General features: G+C 37.6%; 2 protein-coding genes across 4 annotated transcripts; both read right to left on the reverse strand.

Annotated features, from left to right (window-relative positions):
• Positions 1 to 3161: 3161 nt before the first annotated feature.
• Positions 3162 to 7024, reverse strand: LOC125479254 (protein root UVB sensitive 1, chloroplastic). Of its 2 annotated transcripts, none has more exons than XM_048588409.1 (7): positions 6115 to 7014; positions 5742 to 6017; positions 5557 to 5613; positions 5230 to 5428; positions 4422 to 4537; positions 4140 to 4316; positions 3162 to 3959 (listed from the first exon to the last, which is right to left on the reverse strand). In XM_048588409.1, the coding sequence occupies exons 1-7, from the start codon at positions 6937 to 6939 to the stop codon at positions 3690 to 3692; spliced, it is 1920 nt and encodes a 639-aa protein (XP_048444366.1). In that variant the 5' UTR covers positions 6940 to 7014; the 3' UTR covers positions 3162 to 3689. The 2 variants fall into 2 exon arrangements, with proteins under 2 accessions (XP_048444366.1, XP_048444367.1); XM_048588410.1 differs by having other exon boundaries at positions 3777 to 3955; positions 6115 to 7024.
• Positions 7025 to 16513: 9489 nt separating this feature from the next.
• LOC125479214 (probable apyrase 7) lies at positions 16514 to 21175 on the reverse strand. 2 transcript variants are annotated; one of them, XM_048588304.1, is made up of 4 exons: positions 20918 to 21175; positions 18623 to 20640; positions 17479 to 17812; positions 16514 to 16925 (listed from the first exon to the last, which is right to left on the reverse strand). In XM_048588304.1, the coding sequence occupies exons 2-3, from the start codon at positions 20589 to 20591 to the stop codon at positions 17502 to 17504; spliced, it is 2280 nt and encodes a 759-aa protein (XP_048444261.1). In that variant the 5' UTR covers positions 20592 to 20640; positions 20918 to 21175; the 3' UTR covers positions 16514 to 16925; positions 17479 to 17501. The 2 variants fall into 2 exon arrangements, with proteins under 2 accessions (XP_048444261.1, XP_048444262.1); XM_048588305.1 differs by lacking the exon at positions 20918 to 21175 and having other exon boundaries at positions 18623 to 20870.
• Positions 21176 to 21789: the final 614 nt, after the last annotated feature.

The raw sequence follows: 21789 nt of genomic DNA on the forward strand, positions 1-21789 counted from the left end.
ACACTTTGACCATAGACTAATACTCGTGTTGTGTGTATGTGCCATATGATAACCCATTAGATGATCAATGAAAACATATCTCAAAACTCGTATCAAACTCTGAAGCTTAAATTCTCAAAGCATCAACTCATAAATTCATAGAAACTTTCTAGCTCAAATCATCATCAAAAACCATATTCGTAAATCCATAAGATCTCATAAAGCATAAAAGCAATAGTCGTAAACCTTTCATAAAGTGTGAATTCAACAATTCATAACGTTTCATAAAACATAAACTCGATAAATTATAAATATAGAAATTCATAAAGCAAAAGCATAATATAAGACATATTCAAAACATGAAATATGAAATGCATGTGAGATTGATAGTTCTAAAATAGTCGATTTGAGAAGGGGTCTACTCACAAATATTCTATTCTTGAAAAGCCGCTCGAACTAGATCACTTCCAACCAATGCACCTATAAACAAAAATAGACTATTTAATAACATGCTACTAAAACGATTGAATTTGGGAAAATGAAGTGCGAATTTGGAATCAGGATGTCAAAATTAGTCTAGGAAGGGTCCCGGCCGAAACCCGAAAAAGTCAACGTTGACTGAAAAATCAGCAGGTTAAGTCAACGGTCAACGAGTCAGATTTGGGCTTAGGTTGTCGAGTTAGACCGAAATGCTGGGTTGGGTCGGGTTAGATCCAATTTAGATCTGGGTTCTGGGCTTGAAGGGGTGGACCAGGTTAGAGTTATTGGGCCAAGGCATTGGGCATGGTTATAGGATTTGGCTTGGGTTAAGGTTTAACAGATTTGGGCCAAGGTTAGAATTGGGCTTGGGTTAGTGGGTCATATGGCCCAAATGTTTCATATTGGATTTTGGGCCGGTACAAGTTGCGGGTCGGGTTAGTGGATTTGGGTCGGATTTCAAATCGGTTTTGGGCCTGGTTTTGGATTACGGATCTGGTCGACTCGATTGGGCTCGCGGGTCATTGGAATTTGGAAAAAGATGGTCAGGAAACTCCCGAGCTCTGATTTGTGTCAAAACTAGACCAAAATTCATTATTTAAACATCAAAGCGAAGCTAAACGAATGAGGAACAAGATTATACCAAAGATATAACAAGACAAAGTCGATTAGTGGCTAGAAAGGGTTTGCAACTAGCCGGAACCACGCTGGAAATTTGGAAATGGAAAACAGAGTGCGTGCATGAACAAATAGTCCAAAAATTCGACATCAAATCAACACCAGATAGGATTTAACCCATGAATCCAAAGGTTAAACGAGAAATCTCACCTAGGTTTTGAGTTTCGAAGCTTGAAGCTCTCGACTCCAACGATGGATCACTCAATGGTGCTTCGATGATGCATGCAAGGATATATTCAAGTTCCTTGAGTCTCAGGGATTCCAAATATGTGATTTTGGGGCTGGGTTTGTGAGAGAATCAAAGTGAGAGCAAGAGTGAAGGTCTCGAAGCTTAGAGAGAGAATGAGAGAATTTGAGAGTTAGAGAGAGGGAAGTTTGCAGAAATGAGGAAGGAGAGTGAGTTGTCACGTGTGAGGGAAAAACAAAAGAAAACTGTGGGGCGGGTTGTAGTTTGGTGAGTCACATAGCCCAAAGATTTGGACCGGAATGACAAAGCCCAACATAAGGGCATAATCGTAATTTGGACCTATTTTTAGAATGGGTTGTTACATGTCACTTAATGATGTACAACTTTTTTGTTTTCTATTTACATTAATTTCTTGTTTTCCTTTCGTTGGAAGATGAGTTTCCGAAAAATCAAATTTTCAATGTTTCTTTTGTAAAAAAAATTGTCAATTCAATGTTTCTTGATAGTTACCGCACCAATTTTGGGGAAAAAGATTAAGCAGGTAAACCTTCGGCCTGTTTCAGCTTGTTTGGTGAGCCAATAAGAATTTGCCGCATAAGCATTAAATAAAAACAGAAAAAGAAAATCAGAAACGAAAAAAAGAAGAAGAAAAATTATAGAGAAAAATCCAAACTGAAGGTGATTCATTAAGGGAAATTTTATTTGAACTCATATAACCTTTTTCCACACCCAACTTATTCTCTACACTCATATTATTTTCAATTAAACTATCAATATCTCTTTAAACCCAAATTTATTATCTAAACTACCCTCACAAACTCAATTCAATATGTGAATTTATCTTTACACCCATATAAAAAATAAACCCAAAATCAGTTGGAGACAACTCTGTTTCTGAAGCTATTTTCATATTTGATTCTTAAATGTGCGAACTTGCTACTCCAATATTTCTCATGAAGAGAGAGTGCCTATGCAGGATGGTGATGCTCCTCCTTTTTGTCGCTAGAGTCGAAAATATAGTCACAATGATATACATTGTTCTCATCTATATAGGATGGATGATATTCATTATCACCAATTTCCCAATCTTCTTTTGTTTTAGTGCCTCAAAAAAAACCATATTTTCTTAATGCGTCTATGATATGCTATTTGTTGAGTTCATGTTCATTGGTTTAAATTGGAAATCATTGACAATTATTATTCTTGAATATATATCAAAGCAGAAATTGAGGACTTTATCAAAGCCGTATTTGCTGTATTTCAAGTTGTTAAAAGTAAGAACAATTTGGACTTCACTTTTCTGGAGGCGAATCCTTTCTCATTGGTTGATGGATGACACTGCTGCTTTCAAGAACTTCAAAAACATTTCTTCACTTCAGTTGTTTTTACCTTCTCTGTTTTTGTTATGTATATGCCAAGCTATTTATTAGTGTTTCAGCTTCATTATTTTTATGTTTCAGTTGGTGGCAGTATTGAATTCCCAATGCCTTTTGGAAGAGTTATGAGTCCTATAGAGAAATTTACTCATGGGCTAATAAAGACCTTCTTTGCAAGCATTATACTTTTAAACTCTAAAAAAATTAAAATCAAAAGATAAAAAACCTTACATAATCGATTTATAACTTAGTAGGAGGATTTGGAACTTCAAAATCATCATCCGTCGATCAGAATGAACGTATGTAAAGATTGAGTGATGATAGAGTTTGATTATCGAGTGTGGATTTATTGATAAATTTTAGTTTTATTATTAATTTCATCTTGTACTTGACGGTAATTATTCAATAGGATCAAAAAGACAATTCACATTTAAAATTTAAGTTAGGTGTAAAGTGAGGTCATATGGGTTCAAATAAAATTTCTCATTCACTAATAAGGCCATCCATTTGATTCATGCTTACACAGCTACACGGTGCAATCGAATGTCCAACAGTATTTACTGAATATAATGAAAATCTGCAACAAGAGTCATCGGTGACCTGAAACCTAGGAGAGCAGGTGGAATAAGTCTACCGCCACCATGATGTCCCGGCCACGCAAGTCCTCAAAACATAGTAGGAAGGAAGGGGCCTCTCTGTACAAATTGCCAAGCCCACCAATTGATTAGTCATTTGCATACCGCATAATCATCTTTAATCTTACTGGTGAAAGAAGAGGGGTGAATAAAGTGGTGCCTTCGCTTGTCAAATCACGTGTCCTCAAGGATTCTCTTGCCCCATCTTTGAGAAACGATATTTAAAGCTTTGCATCAAACAATGAATAGACAGTACGAGCATGGAAGGATCACAAAACGATCTCAAGAATAGTTTCCTCATGTGCTTACTACAAAACATCATCTAACATCCATAGATCATGTCATAAAAGCAACGGATTAGGCCACATAAACCGGACGAATTCTATTCGGCAAAGGTCTCGCAATAAGCCCATCTGTAACCCAACCAGCTGATTCCGCATCATTTTTAACATGGTTGAATTCCCTTCGCACATACTCTAGAGAAAGGTGCAGCCATCCCCCTGGTTTGCAGTCAACAGAAGTGCCTCTTGCTTCATATCCTGCATTTTTCTCCAGCCAATATAGATAATTGACTTGAAACAATGCTCTCAGCATGTCTTGTAGAGAAGACGTTTCTTTAAGCACTACCTGATTCATGCCAGTATAATTACAACTCAAATGTCAAATGCGTGTATATTCTTTAAGAGAGGTAAATCCCCAATAAGGTCATTAACTTGACTTAAAGATTCTTATAGGAAGGATTCAGATCAAGAAAACTGACATTATGGGATGATACAGAGATTGTTACCAAAATGATAAATTACTCACGCAGTATCTTCCCTTGTGCTCCGACAAAATATAGCCTTCTTCGTTATATAGACTGAGCAGTGCAAGCACATCCTCCTTGTTGTTGACTAGATCACTGAGCTTGGATCCCAATTGCAGCCTACGCTCAATTTCAGCAGCAGCTTCCTTTGCGTTTGAAGATAATCCTACTGAATGTGCCTAAGGTTGAATGTTCAAAAATAAAAAGGAAAGGAAATATTAAGGCTGTCCACATCACCGAGGTAAATGAATAATAAGCCAAATGAAGAAGGAGAAATGACTCACTTTGTTTGCAGACTTTGAGTTAAGAAATGGTACAGCTGGAAAAAGCGGTTCCTCCTCATTGACATCTTTTAAAGGAGATGCTTGACCGCTAAGAAGATATTCGCTAAAAACCAAGCCTGTTGAAGTAACAAGAACCAAGTTTGGACTTATTATAAAATGGATTTCCAAGAAGTAGTTATTACTTAATTTTCTCGTGACTTATGATGTTAATGCTGGAGATAAAGATCTGTAAGGTAATTAAAGCCAAAATATCACCAGTTTAACTACTGCCTGCTATTCAGTCACATCGTCAATTTTTTCTAAACGACTTTAAAGAATCTTTCGAGTGATAACATACTAATGTTGATCCTAGATTGTCAAACATAAGCTAGCAAGCATCTGCGAGATTGCCATGTTCAGTGGGAAGAACCAAAGAAACATTGAGCAAAGGCCTAAAAGATTGATGGAGTTGGGAGACAATATTTTTAGAATTTTGATTTTCATATGTTTAGATTTTGAACAATACTCCCATATTTGTGCTGCTTCATGCTCTGCAGCTCCAATGCACAACGTAATGATTACCTCTTCATCAAATAAGTTAAGATAGTAAAAAGGGGGGCTAAGTTAACTTCCTTTCATAATATCCAAAAGAAAACTTTATGCAGCCTGATGAATCATTGTGAATCCTTCTCTTTTCTCATTGGAAGGTCAATGATGAAAAAAAAACCTCTCTTATTCCATGCAGATAAAACTTAATTTAAATAAGAAGCAATAAGGATATCACACAAACATCATTCCAACTAAGAAAAGTTTCAAGAGAAGGAGTTACTTGCACGATAAGGATTTAAGGTCCTTATTTGAATGGATTGATAGGATTTCAGGTTGCAGAACATGTGGATCCAAGTAACCATGCTAAAAGAAGCAAGGCCAAGAGCCGTAGAAGAGCCGATATGGTTAGCCAATGCTATGCCAAGCATGATACCGAAAGACTTGCTCACCATTCCTTGAGCTTCCCCCTTAGCAATCACCTGCATTGAAGTATTCCTTTTAGTGATGAACAGTAGTACGCAAAGGTTGAAGCACACTGTACCCAAATGCGCGGAAGTAAAAGGCTTTCATGCTTGCTAAAGTGGATCCACATTTCCAAATGCAATACCTCAGCAAAGTTCCTTTGAGCAGCAAAACCAGCATAGAAACAGCTCCTGGTAGCAGCCTGTGAAATGATGGGTTTCAACTTTCACATTTTTAATAAGACTGGGTTCATTCATCGTAACATCTACTTTTATAAAAAAGTTTACAAGGCAGAGAAAACGTTGAAAGCAAGTTGTCACATTCTATAACCTGAATGAGTGCAGCAGCTGAACGCCCTGCACCGGCAGCAGCACCAATTAAAAGAAATAGATGAGGAAATGCAGGGGTGAGCATTTCCATTCCAAAGGCGGCATTTTCGAGAAGATCAGCAAACAACCTCCACCCTTTTGGATTGACATCAAAATGCCTTCCATATTTAGAGAGCATGATTTTGCTGAGGTATCCAATTCCATCCTTGAGGACCCAATTGACAGCGGCGGCAGTAGGAATAGCTCCTTTTCCCAATCCAACAGCGTAGAGCAAGGCCTACAAATGCAAAGGTTAGAGAGCATAATCTGTGAAAATATAATGGTTGCTGGTCAGGAGGACTTAGGTAGGTAGGAGGGGAGAGGCAAGCAAGTACCTGAGTGGCAAGGACACCGCTAATTTGGCTGGCGACGCCCTGAACTCCTCTCCAAAGAGAGTACTCCAAATAATCGCTGGTAACGGAGTCGGGATAGCCTTCTGGGAGCATCAATCGCATACAGACATGTTTCGATTGCAACCACAGATTCCCCGCGCTCAGTGAACCAGAACCAACTTGATGAGCGATAACAAAGGCATCCTGGACAAAATCAGGAACAAGCTTGGTCCACTTGCCTCCCCTCACTTCCCACACAGCCTCGCACTCCTCCGATGATGATGCCAGCGCACAGGCCAGTCGGAGGTGGCAGAAACAACACACCGCCGAGCACAACAACACGGAGGAGAAAAACAAGGGACCTGACAAGGAACTATCACCATCCTCATGCCACCACCATGAGGATGACTCAAATGGGCAGCCGCCGCCGCCGCCGCCGCCGTTTTTGTTTCCCGAGTCCCAGCCGCCATTGTCCGGCAGAAGACTATGCGCATTGAATCGTTTCCAAGGCAGCCCATGAGCGTGAGATTGTGATGCCTTGAGACCAAGTGAAGTAAAATTTAGAGCAGACGACGGCGGCGCGCCAGAATTGCTATGACGGAAGTAAATAGGCGGTAGAGGTGGGGTACTGCTACCTTGGATGAAAAAGGACTTGCAAACGCAACCCGTCATCTCCTCTCTTGCCTTCCCTTCCCCACCTTGACCCGCCTTCCTTTTTCTCTTTATTTCTTTTCTCCCTTTTTCATTTTCTAGCAATTTTCTTCTGCTCTTTTTTTTTTTTTTTTTTCTTCGGAAATTTGGCTGAATGGCCACTTTTGATAAAACCATTGCAATTTATTGACCATGAAAATTCGACTTAAGTTAACTTTCGTTGCTTAGATTTTACTCTATGTTAAATTCTCAGTCTTGTTTTTATCAAAGGGCCTTGCGTTGCTTTGTGCGCTTTTAGGGAGTGACAAGTTTTAGACATCCTTTCCTACAAGGGGCAATAACTCCTTATCTACCAAATTACAAAGAGGAAAGTAATTTCTCCTCTTGTTGGCTCGTAGTTTCAGGAGAAATTTACATGCCATCAGGATCCAAAGTGGCCATATCCCAAGCATATCATGTCCTGCACCGCATTGTGTTTTGACTTGTTTACACGACATTGCGTATAAGATCGAGAGACCACTATGTTGGCATCTCGTTTGCATGTTTGTTTTCTATTGCTTGCCTTCGTGTTGGCATGGGAGCATGCTTACGCAGGGTCATTAGTCAAGCCCATGGTTGTGAGGGAAGACTGTCCACACATATTCAACTCTCAACACGTCTTCACATGTGGTAGATTTTCAAGCTTACAATCTGGATAACAAGTGGGTGACGCGTTAGCACATGTGGCCTTTTTGGCTTTTACATGAGTAGGTCTGACAATTTCTGACACGACTCGAGAACCTGACACGACACGACACAAAATTAACAGGTGTTTGGGTCGACACGACAGCGAATCGAGTCGTTATCAGGTAACCTGATAAGCACCTGTTAAGATAATGGGTTGATTTGGGTATACACGTGGGTAACACAATACACGGTAAGCAAAATATTAATTTTATAATTTTATAACCCTAAAAAATACTATAATAATTATATATATTAATTTAACAATTTTTATACCCCTAAAAACTATAATAATTATATATATTAAATTAAATTTAAAAAATTGGTGACCATTGGATCGGCTGAGATTTAATCTCAGCCGTCCATTGTGCATTAGGTTGGAGGCTATCCCTCTCATCTCTCTCATTCACTCTGATCTCTCCAATCTAGACTTACTCCTGCGACGTCTCTTTAATCCGCATCTCTCTCACATCCTCCTTTGTTCACTTCCTTCAACTCGACTCCAACAGCCACAAGAAACCACACACAGGCATGCACACACTAAAGGTATGAATTTTGTATTTTTGGGTATTTTGTATTTTTTTCAAAAACTAGTGATTTGGGGTTTTCGTTAAAATTAAAACTAAGGCTTCACAACTTTGAAAACAAAAACTCTTTCATTTTGCATATCCTTGCACATTTAATATTTTGTAATAGACTAGTAGTGTATGGATTTTTTTTATTAGGCTCTTATTTTCAAGTGTAAATGTAGTACTTAAACGACAAATATGTTTTAATGTTTTGAAGTAATATTTATGTGGCAATGAGTGGTATGTGCAAATTTAAGAAAAAAAATATATTTTTCTTAACGGGTTGGGTCACTTTACCCGTTAAGATAACGGGTGTGACACGACACGACCCGTTAAGATAACATGTGTTACATGAAAACGACACAAACACGACAGACATGACCTATTTATCAGGCCTACACATGAGGGACAACATGCTCTTATACCATGATGAAATTGGGGTTCCACCATGAAACTAATTGGCAATATAAAGAGTAACCCAAGACCATATAAGCTCTTAACTAGCCTAGTCCCTCGTCGATGTGGGACAGACTGTCCACACATATTCAACTCTCAACATGTGTATGGAGGTGTATTAGAAATCATAAATATGTTGACTTTATGGTATTTTGTTATTATCATAGTTAGCAAAATACAAGACAAGTATAATAGTGAAACATATGTACGTCTATCAAGTTTCTTAAAAAAAAAAAAGGATTGTGCTTTTTACACACAATTTTAACCTTCCACACACTCTGTTAATTTATGTTTTTTTTTATTCTCTTCAATATATTTGATTCGACAATAAAAAAATTAAGAGGTGTGTGTGGAAAGTAAAAGCCAATATGTAGATCGCAGAACTCAAGAAATACATTAAAACATTTAAATAAAATTTTAATTTTTAATTTAAAAAATTTATTTTATTTTCATTTTTTTAATAATAAGTAAAAAAACCATAGCCTTTATGTAACGACCCGTCCCCAATTATTATGATTTTTAAATGTGAAATTTCAAAAATGCATTCGAGGCAAATGCATTGACTTTTGTTGACCTCCTTGTCGAGTTATGTAAGATTCATTTTCTTGGCGTATCCTCTTAGTAATCGTCGCTACGAACGCGTGGGCGCAAATGGAACGCAATTTGGAGTTATAACAAATGAGATATTAACGTTTAAAGTTGGGGGCATTTTAGTAAATTAATTAATTCCTAGAAAGCTCCAGAATTTTGGAGCTTAATTTAGAAAGCCACGTGTGTGGCCCAGATTTAAAGAAAGAAGAAATGGGCGGTGCAGATGGAAGATAAAGGAGAGAAATGAGGGGGAAACTGGACCAGTGGGGAGAGGAGAGAGAAGAGAGTGACGAATGGGGGTGAGAAGAAAGGAGGGAAATGAGGGAAGAGAGAAGGAGGGGAAAACCCGAACCCTCCATTGACCCGCGCAACCTGACCCGGTTTAGTCGGATTTCCACTAGTTTCCGACAGTTTTCCATCGATTTTCTGATGAATGTCTTCCTTCCACCCCCTGTAAACCAATTAACGACCTCACCTCTTCTATTTTCATACATTAATCGATGAAATTTAGTCTTGGTTTCGTGGGTATAACATCGATGACATCATGGGAAGATCTGCGGAAATTCGCCGTTTCTGCAAGCACCACCATCGACCACCACCATCAATTAACTCCCCTTGAGGTCTGGATCAAATCCCAAACAAGGTTGGGAGAGACAGAGTTGCTAATTCAATGAATCGGAGTTCACCCTTTATGGGGTTTTCGATTGATCGAAGAGAATTTGAGATGTTTCCCGACCGAATTGACCTTGGTCACAGGTATGAAAGTTGTTCTACTCACTGAGATCTTCATTTCTATGAAGTTTGAGAATTTTTAGAAATGGTTGAATTTTCCGGCAAGTCGGGGCGGCTAATCGCTACCTACGGCGGCGCATGGGCCGAGACGTCCCCTGACCTTCCTAGGCTAAATTTGAATACCCTGATTCCATTGGTGAATTTCTGTCATTTGAACTTAGTTCCATTAAGGTCCGCCACTTGATTATTATAGCAATCGACGATCCGACTGTTGGATCGTCACTAAACTTTGATACATTATAATATGTAATATTTGAGGATATTAGAAACTTACGGATCGGGAATCCGACGTACGGATCTTCCCGAATAGGATATGTAAGTTATATGTTCTATTGATAATAATTCTAAGTCATGATTTGATAATCGTTCTAGGCGCCGATCGTTCGTGACTCCTTGATGTTTATAGCGCGGAGTCCAGGTGGGTAGGCTTTTTGGTTTTCTATATATACGTATATATGTTTTCCATTTTCCCAGAAATTGTTTTAAATGGAATTACGTTTTTAAATGCCATGTCAATTGCATTATATTTTAGTATATGCATTAGTATAGATATGCATATTATTGCATGACGCTGCGGACGCCTAGGTAAGTTTCAGGTGAGTACTGTATGATGTTAGTGGTTGCATTGGTTATGGTTATACGTAGAGGCATGTAGAGCTCATTATCCTGCACCCCTGTGTTAGTGCTCCCCCACGTAGCCAGGGCACAGTCCTTCACGTAATGTTCAACCCCCCCGCACCGCACACTCACCTTGGATCCAAGTTTGGTGCACAGCCCTGTTGTATAGACCACAATAGGTGGTTCCAACTCGTGGGTGACCCGCGATTATTCGCACAGCCTTCACGTGATCGTAGCACTTGAGCGTATTTATTTATACCTAGCCCTGTCGTACAGACCATATTAGGTGGTTCCAACTCGTGTGCAGGAATTAGTTAATGAGTTATAGGTTCAGCCGTACAAGTCACGTTAGGTGACTCCGGCTGGCATATTATTTTACATTGATTTATTTCACTTGGCTTACTTATTTTATTGCTGAGATAGTGACATGGCATATACTCGGTTTTCACTACTCTCGAGCATGATTTCTATATAAATATGTATTATTATTTTCACCTGGCTTAATTATACGGGTTTTACGGCAAGGGGTTATAACGTTTTCAAAAGGTTTTTATTAAAAACTTTATTTTCAGGCCCATTCACCTTTGTTTTTGCGCCATTCCAGGTTTTAGCTGCTGAAAGTTCGTATCAACGAGGATTCGTGGCAAATCTCAATATAGGTGGCTACCTCCGAGGGTATGATCCTTACCCACACTACTATACTTTACTTATGCTCTGACGTCGCGTGTGAAATGGGCTCATCCCCGCTCATAGCGCACTCTTGTCTTTAGGCACTTTTAGGTTTAAATTTATTCACATTTTCCACATCACTATACTTTATGGCTTTGTCACCTTCCAGGTGTCGCCCAGCACAACTCAATTCGAAGTCCTAGTGGATATTCCGAGTCGGGGTGTGTCACTTTATCTGAAGGTATCTTTTTTTTTCTTTTTTTTTTCTTTTTTTTTCTTTTTTTTTTTAAACGAGGATTAGTTGTGAGGTCCATTATACATCGAACTTCTACGATCCGAACAATTTATTTTTTAGGTCTTCATTCATAGATTATCTTTGCCAAAAATCAATTTAATTCGAAACCATTTACTCATTTGATTGTCATGATGAAATTTCAATGTTTCTTAGAATATAATATTCGTCAATTTCTTTAAACTCAATTAGATGCCTCAAATATTTTTGATTAAGCTAATATTTTGCAATGATGATCTATAACTTGCAACTTGAAAAAAAAAAAAAAAAAAGGTTCAGATCGCTGAAGTTCGATGTAGAGTGGGCACCAAAACTTGTCCCATTTTTACCAAAAAATAGGATCCCCTTAGATAAAGAGCATTTGTAAAATATACCAATAAAATATGTTTATAATATATATTTTGTTGTGAACTTGATACTTTGGGAGAATGTAGAGAAAGGTGCAGCAAAGAGAAAGGCTTGAGAATTTTGTGTCTAATTCTTTGTGTCTAGTGCTTTTATTTATACTACCCTACAAGTAATGCAAGTTGTACAACATATCCTATAGGATTCCTATTAAGTTTACATAATCACACTAGTTATAAAACACTATTTACAACACTTCCCATTGAATGTGTAGAATTTAAGAAGTAGTCATATCAGGTCTTCATGATTAGGAGATCGCGGTTGTATCATCAGTTCTCATTTGGCACAGGCAATGGATATAAGAGTCACTAAAGGGGTCATATAAGGAGGTAGTCTCACCCAACCCTGACTATAGTAAACCCATTGGAACAAATCCGTAGTCTAAAGAGAAAAATGTGAGTTAATTTAATGTCGATACTTGACATCTTTAATATGCATCAAGTAGTAGAAAACACATCATCAAAACCTTGTCAGGTTAGCAAAAACCCAATGGAAAAAATGCTTACGATATAAGGAAAAAAGAGTACATTAAGGTTAAGTGAGTATACTTTATATATCCTCCCTAAGTTCGACAAAACTCCCCCTAAAAACTACAAGCGTTGCATATGAGATGGGTCACACAATCTAATACCTTGGTATGCTTTTGGAAGGTAGACATCGACAACAACTTCATGTAAAGATTCGTTGAGGTAGTCTTGGGATCAAATTTGTTTGACTTTAAATTTCTGATGCTTTGTTGTTGTGAGGTAGAACTTGGTAGCGCAATACTTTTGGTATTGACTTCTTAGATAGTCAAACAGATACAAGCGACAAGTCTTCATAAATAGTTGCTGAAAATCAACGATGAATGGTACATGTGGGATAGTGCTTTGAATGGCTCTCATATACACGTGTGGCGTCGTGTAGGGAGATGAACTAATCATGGTTCAAAGACATCGCAATTAAGGTCTATTATTTGGACTTCAAAATACTGTGGTATTCCTAACGTTAAAGACATAACCATTTGGGAGCATGTCTTTGTGCGGGTTTGATATGTAACCAACATCAATATAGCAAACAAGATAAACATCATTCCGAAGATTAAGGGGTTAGATTCGCTTTGGATGCGTAGTGATAACCCCAAATCTGTAGTACTTCTAAGGGTAGGAGAAAACGTCTTTAATGCCAATTCAGTGGCGACTTGTAGGTGCAATACTGTATATTTACCAACAGATCAACAACAAAGAAGATGTCCTACCTTGTGCAATGAGTTAAGTACAATAAAACGCAAGTTGAACTTAAATATGGAACTTCAGGTTCCAAAACCTTTTAAAGGGCATAATTGTGGATAGCGTATGGATGATCATAAGTAGTTTAACTGGCGATTAGAATCTTGTCAAAACAATGCCCGAACTCATGCCGAGACATGGACAAGTTTTCCCAAGATCCTTTATTTCAAATTCCGACTGAGGTACGAGACAGTTTTCCTATGCTCTTCTAGAGTCTTACTGAGAGTAATCTCATCAACTTAAACTGCAACTCTAGCAAATCTGCAATACTTCTTAATTAACATGCAAGAGGCATAGTTTATTCATATATCCTTAATTGACCAAATAATCACTTAGACGGGTATACCACATTCGTCTGGATTGTTTCAATTTGTAAAGTGAATGCCTCATTTGGATTAAGAGGGTGTTCTATGGTTTAGAACTATTTGAACCAATGCATGTAATTCTTTGAGAACTTACATGTAAATATTTGTATCAAGATCCTCATGGAGATACATTATAACTACATTCAATTAATCATATGGCCTTAGAGAGAAGTCTTCCACAACAACGGATGCATTATTTTGCACCATTTCATTCATCTTATAACGCTTTCTTTCTTACTTGTAACGCGACATGGTTACCTTAACCACTATAGGAACGACATGTTAAAAAACACTTTGATAAGGATAGAAATACAACCTAAATTGGAATTCGACCAACCATTGCTACATTATCACTAATTAACGGAACACGGTATATGGTCGCTTTTAATTTATGTCAGTAGCTAACATATAAAAGAAACATCATCGATGATAATCTCATTCCAACTCCATATCTCACCTAAATTAGTATACTGGACCAAGAATTTTAGGTCTTGAGATAATCTAGATTAATCTCATGAGATGGAATGGTTGAGACAACAAACGAGTAAGTATTCGTTTTGTGACATGTCTTTCCTTTTCTAAGGAAGTGAATTTTACGACCAAGTGACCTATCACACTTCTAGCTGAGGACAAATGATTGGCTAGTCTCCACTTGTACTATGTCATCCATACAGGGGGTGGCATGCCTTATCAGGGATGGCAAACCATCCTTTAGGGGCGGTACATCCATGTAGAGATGTTAACTCGGTGTCTATTAGGTATGTTTATCCTTACAGGCATGTTTACAACTGATATATATGATCCTGTCACTTTAACTAGATCATAAAATTGTGTCTGTGGTAACCTTCTGAAAGCTAGAGTATATAACTCTTGCTTATCACTTTGTGCGGTACGGAGTTGAGATGAGACATTGGGTAACGTTCACGCTAATTCATGTTGTTCTTTAGAAACGTTGACATTTTTATCTCTCCCTAATGATAGGAAGAGTGTCTCACGGAAGTGACAATTTTGCAATAAGCTATAAAGATATTGCTTGCAAGGGCTCTAAAGAGCTAGTTGGAAGGAGAATCATAATCGATAAAGATTCTTATCCTTCTATGAGGACCCACATTGGTATGTTGTGGTGCAATTGGCACATAAACTGCACACCAAAATGCGTAAGTACGAAAATTGCAGGTTGTACCTTGTAAGAAGCTATAACGTAACATGTTGGGTGGTGATAGGCCTCATGCGCAACAATATAGTTGCATACTAGATTGCATATCCTTAGACAGAAACCAAAAATTTGGTTCACACCAAGGTCCAAGCAATCAACTAAATAATATGTTAAAAGTTACATAATATATATTATTTAATTTACATGTATAACGTAAAAAGGACATAATTATTTTTAGAAAAGGGATAAGATCAACGGACAAACATTTTGACAAACATTTTTATCCTCCTTTGTAGCCAGTAAATTTTATAACATCCAACGATCTTGATTAAGATTTTAAGAGTGATTTGGAAACTTTTGTACAATAAATAACTTGAATGATGATGTAGATTATATTATAACTAATAGGGAAAAACTAATTTAAATTAAAAAGAAAATCACATAATAATAAAATTGAAAATCAAAATCAAAATTTGAAATATCCAACGTAAAAAATAGAAAAATAGAAAAACAAAAACATGAAAACTCAATCTCCCTTTGCCAATGAGGTCTGCAACTTCAATGCCTTGGATGAAAACTCCTTTCTTTTTATCAAACAATGAAACCTCTCATAACAAAAAGAAAAACATGATACCAGGTAGAGAGAGTTTTGCTTTGAGAATAATTTGGGGCTTTGTTTTGAGTTTAAGCGCGCTAGTTCTAGGCTAGCAACTCAATCCCCTAGTCACCTCATAGTAAAACCCTATCGAGCCAAGCATGATTTAGGAGTATACAGCTACAAATTCATCAACCATTCATTTTGCACCGTGTTTAAAAAAAATGAAAACCAAAAGTCAACAATGAAAATTTAGGACTTAGGGTTTTGTTCAGAGAAGATTCAGGAAACTAATAGCTTGATTCATTGTAGTGTGCATCAAAATTTCGTATCAACCGTAATAGAGTATTGAAGACGCGAGAACAACGATCTGCCTCCTCGCCTTTTTTGGACATTCTTCACCAGGGATTTTTTGTCTTTTTATCAGTTCAACCTTTGGTTAATTTTTCTTTTCAAGTTTATTATAATATATATTTCGTTTTAATTTAAATTATTGTTTTCCTTAGTAGTTACAAGTCATACTCATATGCCCACAAACTATGCGTATGTAACTAAATTTGTATATTATTTGTTACAAAAATATTTCCACTTTTTTATTTTTTTATTTTTTTGGTGGAAAAGAAAACTTTTTATTGAAAAAAAAAAAAAAAAATTAGGAGTGGAAATTGGGGAGGGAGTTGAAGTGGGAGACGTGGGTTTAAAAAGACCTCAATTTTTTTTGTTTAATTTTTAACACATGGCTGTGCAGGTGTAAAAGCAACAAAATATATGTTACATGTAATCGCTAAATTGTCCATATATATATATATATATATATTTTTTTTTTTTTTGGTTCAATTTTGGTGCAAGGATTAGAAAGATAATTTTCTAAAGTTTTGGCAAACAAACAGTTTTACTAATAATTAGTGTTGATAATTCACATCATCGTCCAGGTTATTCAATGTTTGAAAGTCTCCATAATATTCTTAATCAAAACCAGTTGGGAATTAATGATTGACTATGTCTACAAAGATCTAAAGGCTACAAAGAAGCGTAAAAACATTTGTCAAAATCTTTATTTTTTGATCCTATCTCTTCTAAAAATACCTATATACATGAATTTAGTGACAAGATCATTTTAACTCTTCAAAATATTGAAAGAAAAACGTGTAGGGTACGAGACACCTTACCGTGGCGGATATGTTCATCTCTTTCATTTCAATGTGAAATTTGGTCCAACAAAAATTAGGTTTGAAAATATTTAAACAGTAAATGGATGTAACTAACTGGCTATTGGTGCGGTGCACTATAACTCCATTTCCCATTTCTACAGTCCATAAGGCAAAAGAGAGAAAAAAAAAGCAGCAAGTGCATGTATAAGAGACGGCTGAATATGTTACTATAATTGCTGCCTCTAAATTGTAAATCATCTTTCATCAATTTGATGTCAACATTTACTAACCCATGCAGGAGGAAAATTCTGTGTTAATTGGCCGCAAAATTCAACAAGAGACTCCGATACTTTATATGTGTGGGGTTGAAAACTTATGATTGTTGGATGTCTGATCATATCAGGCAGACGCCTCGTGTGATAATGCTCAGGGGATCTCACCAACCCAGGCACAAGGAGTAATTTCACAATCACAGGAGAGACCACACAGAAATGCAAGATCGTTACATGGTGCCTGCAAAACCATTTGTTGAAATGAAATTATCACGCCAAAGAGCTTTAAGATTTATGAACGAAGAGGTGAATTCAACAGAACACAATTTAAGGATCAAGTAACATGTGAAAGAAAATACAGTTTCAACTGACTAAAACTGATCGCTCTGGGCACCTGGGATTATAAACAAACAAATATACAATGGTAGCAATGGATTCAAACAAAAAATTGGACAAGGCACAAACCCTGACGAGAGTTGAAATAGGAATCTTGTTCTCACTGGAAAGTGATTTCATTTGGAATTTGAATATCACTTTTACAGGCAATACCCAAGCAAAGAGAGATGTCTTCGCACTTAAGCTTTACATTCAAGAGAGAAATAGGTGCAGAGTCATTACTTTAGTTTGGCAACTCAATGATTTTCTATTTTATTTTGGGAATGCATCACTAAATTCCTTAGTTTTACTGGGCTACATGTTTCATAAAAATTATCTTAAACTTCCATGGCAATTTTTATATCTTCTTTTTTTTATAATAAGAAAATGTAATTTGAACAAGAAACAAATGAGCATACCGAAATATGTAGACGAACATCCCTTAAATTTTCACCATGTGTGCCTCAGCCAGCGAAGAATTCAGGTCTTCCCGAGATTGTGATCGCCTGCTTTGAAGACGCATCTGAGATCTGTGAGGAGACCAGAAGGAACCCATGCTAATGTTGTCAAGTTGCATCTGGCCCAGATTATTAGAGGAATAACTATGGGACATACTGCTAGTTGATGGGTATAAGGAAGACTCCATTAACTGGATGTCACTGCTGCTGTTGAGACTATGCCTTAAGCCAAATGGTCTCCTTTGGGCATCACCAGCAATTGTTGGACTCAGAGGCATCTTTGCTCTTCCATCCCCTGAAAACCCATAGTCGATATAAACTTCAATCAATCAATAGTACAATACTGTGGAGGCTCTAAACTTTTGTTCCCTCCTGTTGGAGTCAAATATCTCAACTTCTTCAAAATTTGCCTTTCCTTTTCAATTAAGTACCCCCACATGTGGTAAACATATCCTAACTACCCTTTTTAGAAACTGATAGTGTGAGTCATAGCCTAATATCACCATTTTCTCTTGGAGTTTTACTAGCCTGGATCATTTTGATAAATAACTTGGAACTGGACGTTGACTATTATTGCGGAACTGCTTGTACATATCATTAACACTAATATATGGAATCATATCAACTCAACAGGAAAACAGTTGAGGTCTTAAACCCCATTTGATTCCCTCTTCTACATTCAGAACATCAACTTATCCATAGTATACTTTTACACAAGATAAATTGCTCCTAATTTTCCATGACATAACTGTACACAAAGAAGAAAATATGAACTGATGAAGGATAAGTTGCTCCTAATTGTTTGTATAACCATGTGCTGCATTCAACCTACAGATACGGACAAGGATTCTTAAGACTTGATCAATCTGTACTCTCTTTTATCTAGATGTTAGGCTTAACCTAACAATCACACTCAGGGATTGACTTCACAATCCATGGACACTGGCAATGAATATGATGAGTTAAGTCTTGTACAAGAAAATCCCTCAATAGGAATAATCATAGACAGATGGTTCGAAAAAATAAAGTTAAAATTATAATAACTACAACTCTGAGGACCATTTCAGAACTACACATGTTTTAGAAGTTTTGTGGAAGAGCTTACCAGAGCTAATAGGACTCCAGCGCTGGAACCGAAAAGGAGACGGAATACTCAGAACAGATCCAGAAGATGCACCATTAGTCCTAAACAGTGGGAGACATGGCCTCCAGAAAAATTTTGGCATCCAATTGCCAACACATGATAATGCACAAAGGAGGAAAATTAAAGAGATAAACAAAACTGCAATAAGAAATATTGGGTTAATCTTGAACTGGAGTATTTCGTAACTGTGAAGCCCCATTCTGGTTGAAAGTGCCTTCCCAGCTTCCAACAAAGCAACCCCAAGTGTCCATGTAATACTTCCAGACCCAATTATAACTTGATTATCTATGATGTGCAATCCCTCTCTCAACAAGAATACAATATATGGTGCCCTAAAGCAGTACTGTTCAATGAAGGGCTGAGGAGCGACACTGTTCTTCGCAACTTCCCAAGTTCTTTCACAAAACTCCCGACCCTTTTCCAACACATCATCAAGTGATGCCTCTGACGTCAAATTGAAAAACCGATAAACCACAAAAAATCCAGAAATCGCAAAGAATCTTCCATAAGGACGGGGTACACCATTGGGAAGAGAACAAGGTTGCAAGTCACAGTCAATTCCTGGATTTATATTGGACCATTCCGACAAATTGACGGCAACTCTGGCAAGTTTACTGCACTCATCCCAATTTGGAGCACCAATAAGCCGCAACAAAATCCCTGACCTGCCTCCTTTATCCAACCACTTTTTAGCAATCACAGGGCTTCCACCTTCTTGGAATTTAGAAACACATTGAGAGCAAACGTATTGCTCCTTGTAACCGGACTGCAAGCAGGGATGCTGAAGTTTTCCCTTCCCATTTACTAGTTCTGCCTTACTGGCTTCTGGAAGCCTCTCAAAAAGATGAACTACAGACTTATCAAATGCGTCATTTAAACCATAGCTTGGGAGAGAATATGCAGTGAGATGATGGTTCACGGCCCCAATTCTAAGGTTTAAACTGGTCTCTTTATGCACTTGTTCATTACTCTCAAATGTAACCTGCAGTGATGAACCACCCAAGTCAAGTGCACCATATGTTGGCTTTCTTGGTTTGGCCCCCAGAATACCCGTGTGATGGTTAAGGGCTATCCAGCCAAAATAAGCTTCTTCCAAGCCACTGATAATCTTAACCCAGTCTCTTTGGCACAAAAAAGGTGAATTCTTGAGTATAGACCATGCATTGTCCAGAAGCCACGTTGAATCAACAGTGGGAAGTCTGCGAACCCCGGCAGTAGCATAAAGGAAAACCGAGGTTGTCTTATGTGCCTTTTGTGGGATTTGCTTCTCTGCCCATCGAATAAGTGGTTTTATTGCAGCCTTCAAGCCGGAAACATTGTGCACCAACTTGTCAAGCCCGGGCTCAGTTTCCATGCGATCATAAGCACGGCCTCTGTGTGTATTAGATGTTCTTTGAAGACCTTGTGTTAACGGCTTCATGACAATAGGAAAAGTGCCATCTTTCTCAGTATCATAGGATGCTTGATATACATAAACACGAGTTCCAGTACTTCCACAATCAAGCACAATATAGAACTTGGGCTCTCCTCTAGACCAATAAGAATAAGTGAACATGGAAACCAAATAAATTAGAAAACCCAACAACAAGATACAACACAGAAGCATGAGGGCTCGAACCCACTTGTTGCACGCAGATGGGGTTCCTCCTCCTGGCAGTGCTTTCTCCTTTGAGAAGCTGGAGGTGGCAGTTTCTCTCTGTAAGGAATCAGTGGGTTTGGAATGAGTGACAAGGCTGGGATGGGGATCTTCAGGGTCAATCTGGCGATAGGCCGAGAAATCCTGGAGAGATGATGACAGACGCAGATAGTTCTTGCTCCGTGCAGGGTTGGCAAAGGCAATTTTGGGGGGAGATAGATTGGAACCCCCCTGAGGGTTAGACCAACGACTTGATGCAGAAGAAATGATGTTGGCAATTCGACTAAACACCATTTTCTAATGCGTATTGGGCTAATTCGAACAGTTGCAGAGAAATTTCAACCTAACATACCAAGCTATATCAATCAATCAACTTAACATACCCAGCAACATCAATCAACCAAACACGAAATAACAAATAACAAATGCAAATGTAAGAACAAGTTGGAATTAGAGTTAAAGTTGACATCCAAGTCTAGATCCGGAGTGACACTACTATACTATAGTTGGGTACTAACCCTAAGAGCACATAATCCACAATACGCTGAAGAAATAAAACACCATCCAAATGCCCATATCATACGAAGAAAACGAGCAAGGAGCAGGGCGCGGTTAATTACCATAATTGGGTTGGGAGTCGGGACGGACAACTTAATGTAATCAAATCAGGAAGAGGAAGAGGAGGACGACCGCCAGGACAACGAAAACACGTCATTTTTATAATAAAACGCTCGAATTTTTTGGTTAACACGCCACTCAGAAAAAGGAGACCTTCATCTTCTCCTTCTCCTTCTCCTCTCTATTTTCGCTTTTCTATGTGGAGCGGTCTCCCGGTTGTTCAGATCCAAACACAAACCAGAAACCAATACTTCTTTTTCCCCAATTGTTGTTATTTACATAGAGGTCTTACTTTTGTCCTCAATAGTCTATTTTTTGCATTTTCATCCTTAAAATTTATTTGTGTCTCCAAATTCAATTTGTTTTCTTTAACACAACAATATATTAACATTAAATGATGACAAAATAAATTGATACCAAATTTCAACATTTACAAAATTTTAACTTAAAGACCCTTCACTTCACAACGTTTAAAACGTTTACAAGTGAACAAAATACAACAAGACCAGTCGTCATTTAAGTTAGGAGATGTTTGATAAACCATTTTGTTTTAAATTTTCAGTCTTTTTGAAAACTAAAAACTTGTTTGATAACTACTTCTTGTTTTTAGTTTTTAGAAATTGAAAGTTGAAATCCAAAAGCTGAAAGCTACTGTATAGTAAATAATATTTAAGAGAGAGAGAGAGGAAATGGACGACAAAGAGATGGAGGAAATGGGCTCAGCTATCTAGCTTGATTAATTTATCTTGATACTATGCTTTTACTCACACTAATCATGATGAAGTTTATTTGCCCTCCAAGTAATACAAACCATACAAGAAAATGATCTTCTAGATCCTATAGGACTGTGCGTCTATCTTATACAATCACATAC

This window comes from the organism of the source record quoted next, unplaced genomic scaffold (genome assembly GCF_019419815.1).
Source record: "Pyrus x bretschneideri cultivar Hongxiangsu unplaced genomic scaffold, Pyrus_bretschneideri_v1 Contig28, whole genome shotgun sequence".
Taxonomy (NCBI): Eukaryota; Viridiplantae; Streptophyta; class Magnoliopsida; order Rosales; family Rosaceae; genus Pyrus; species Pyrus x bretschneideri.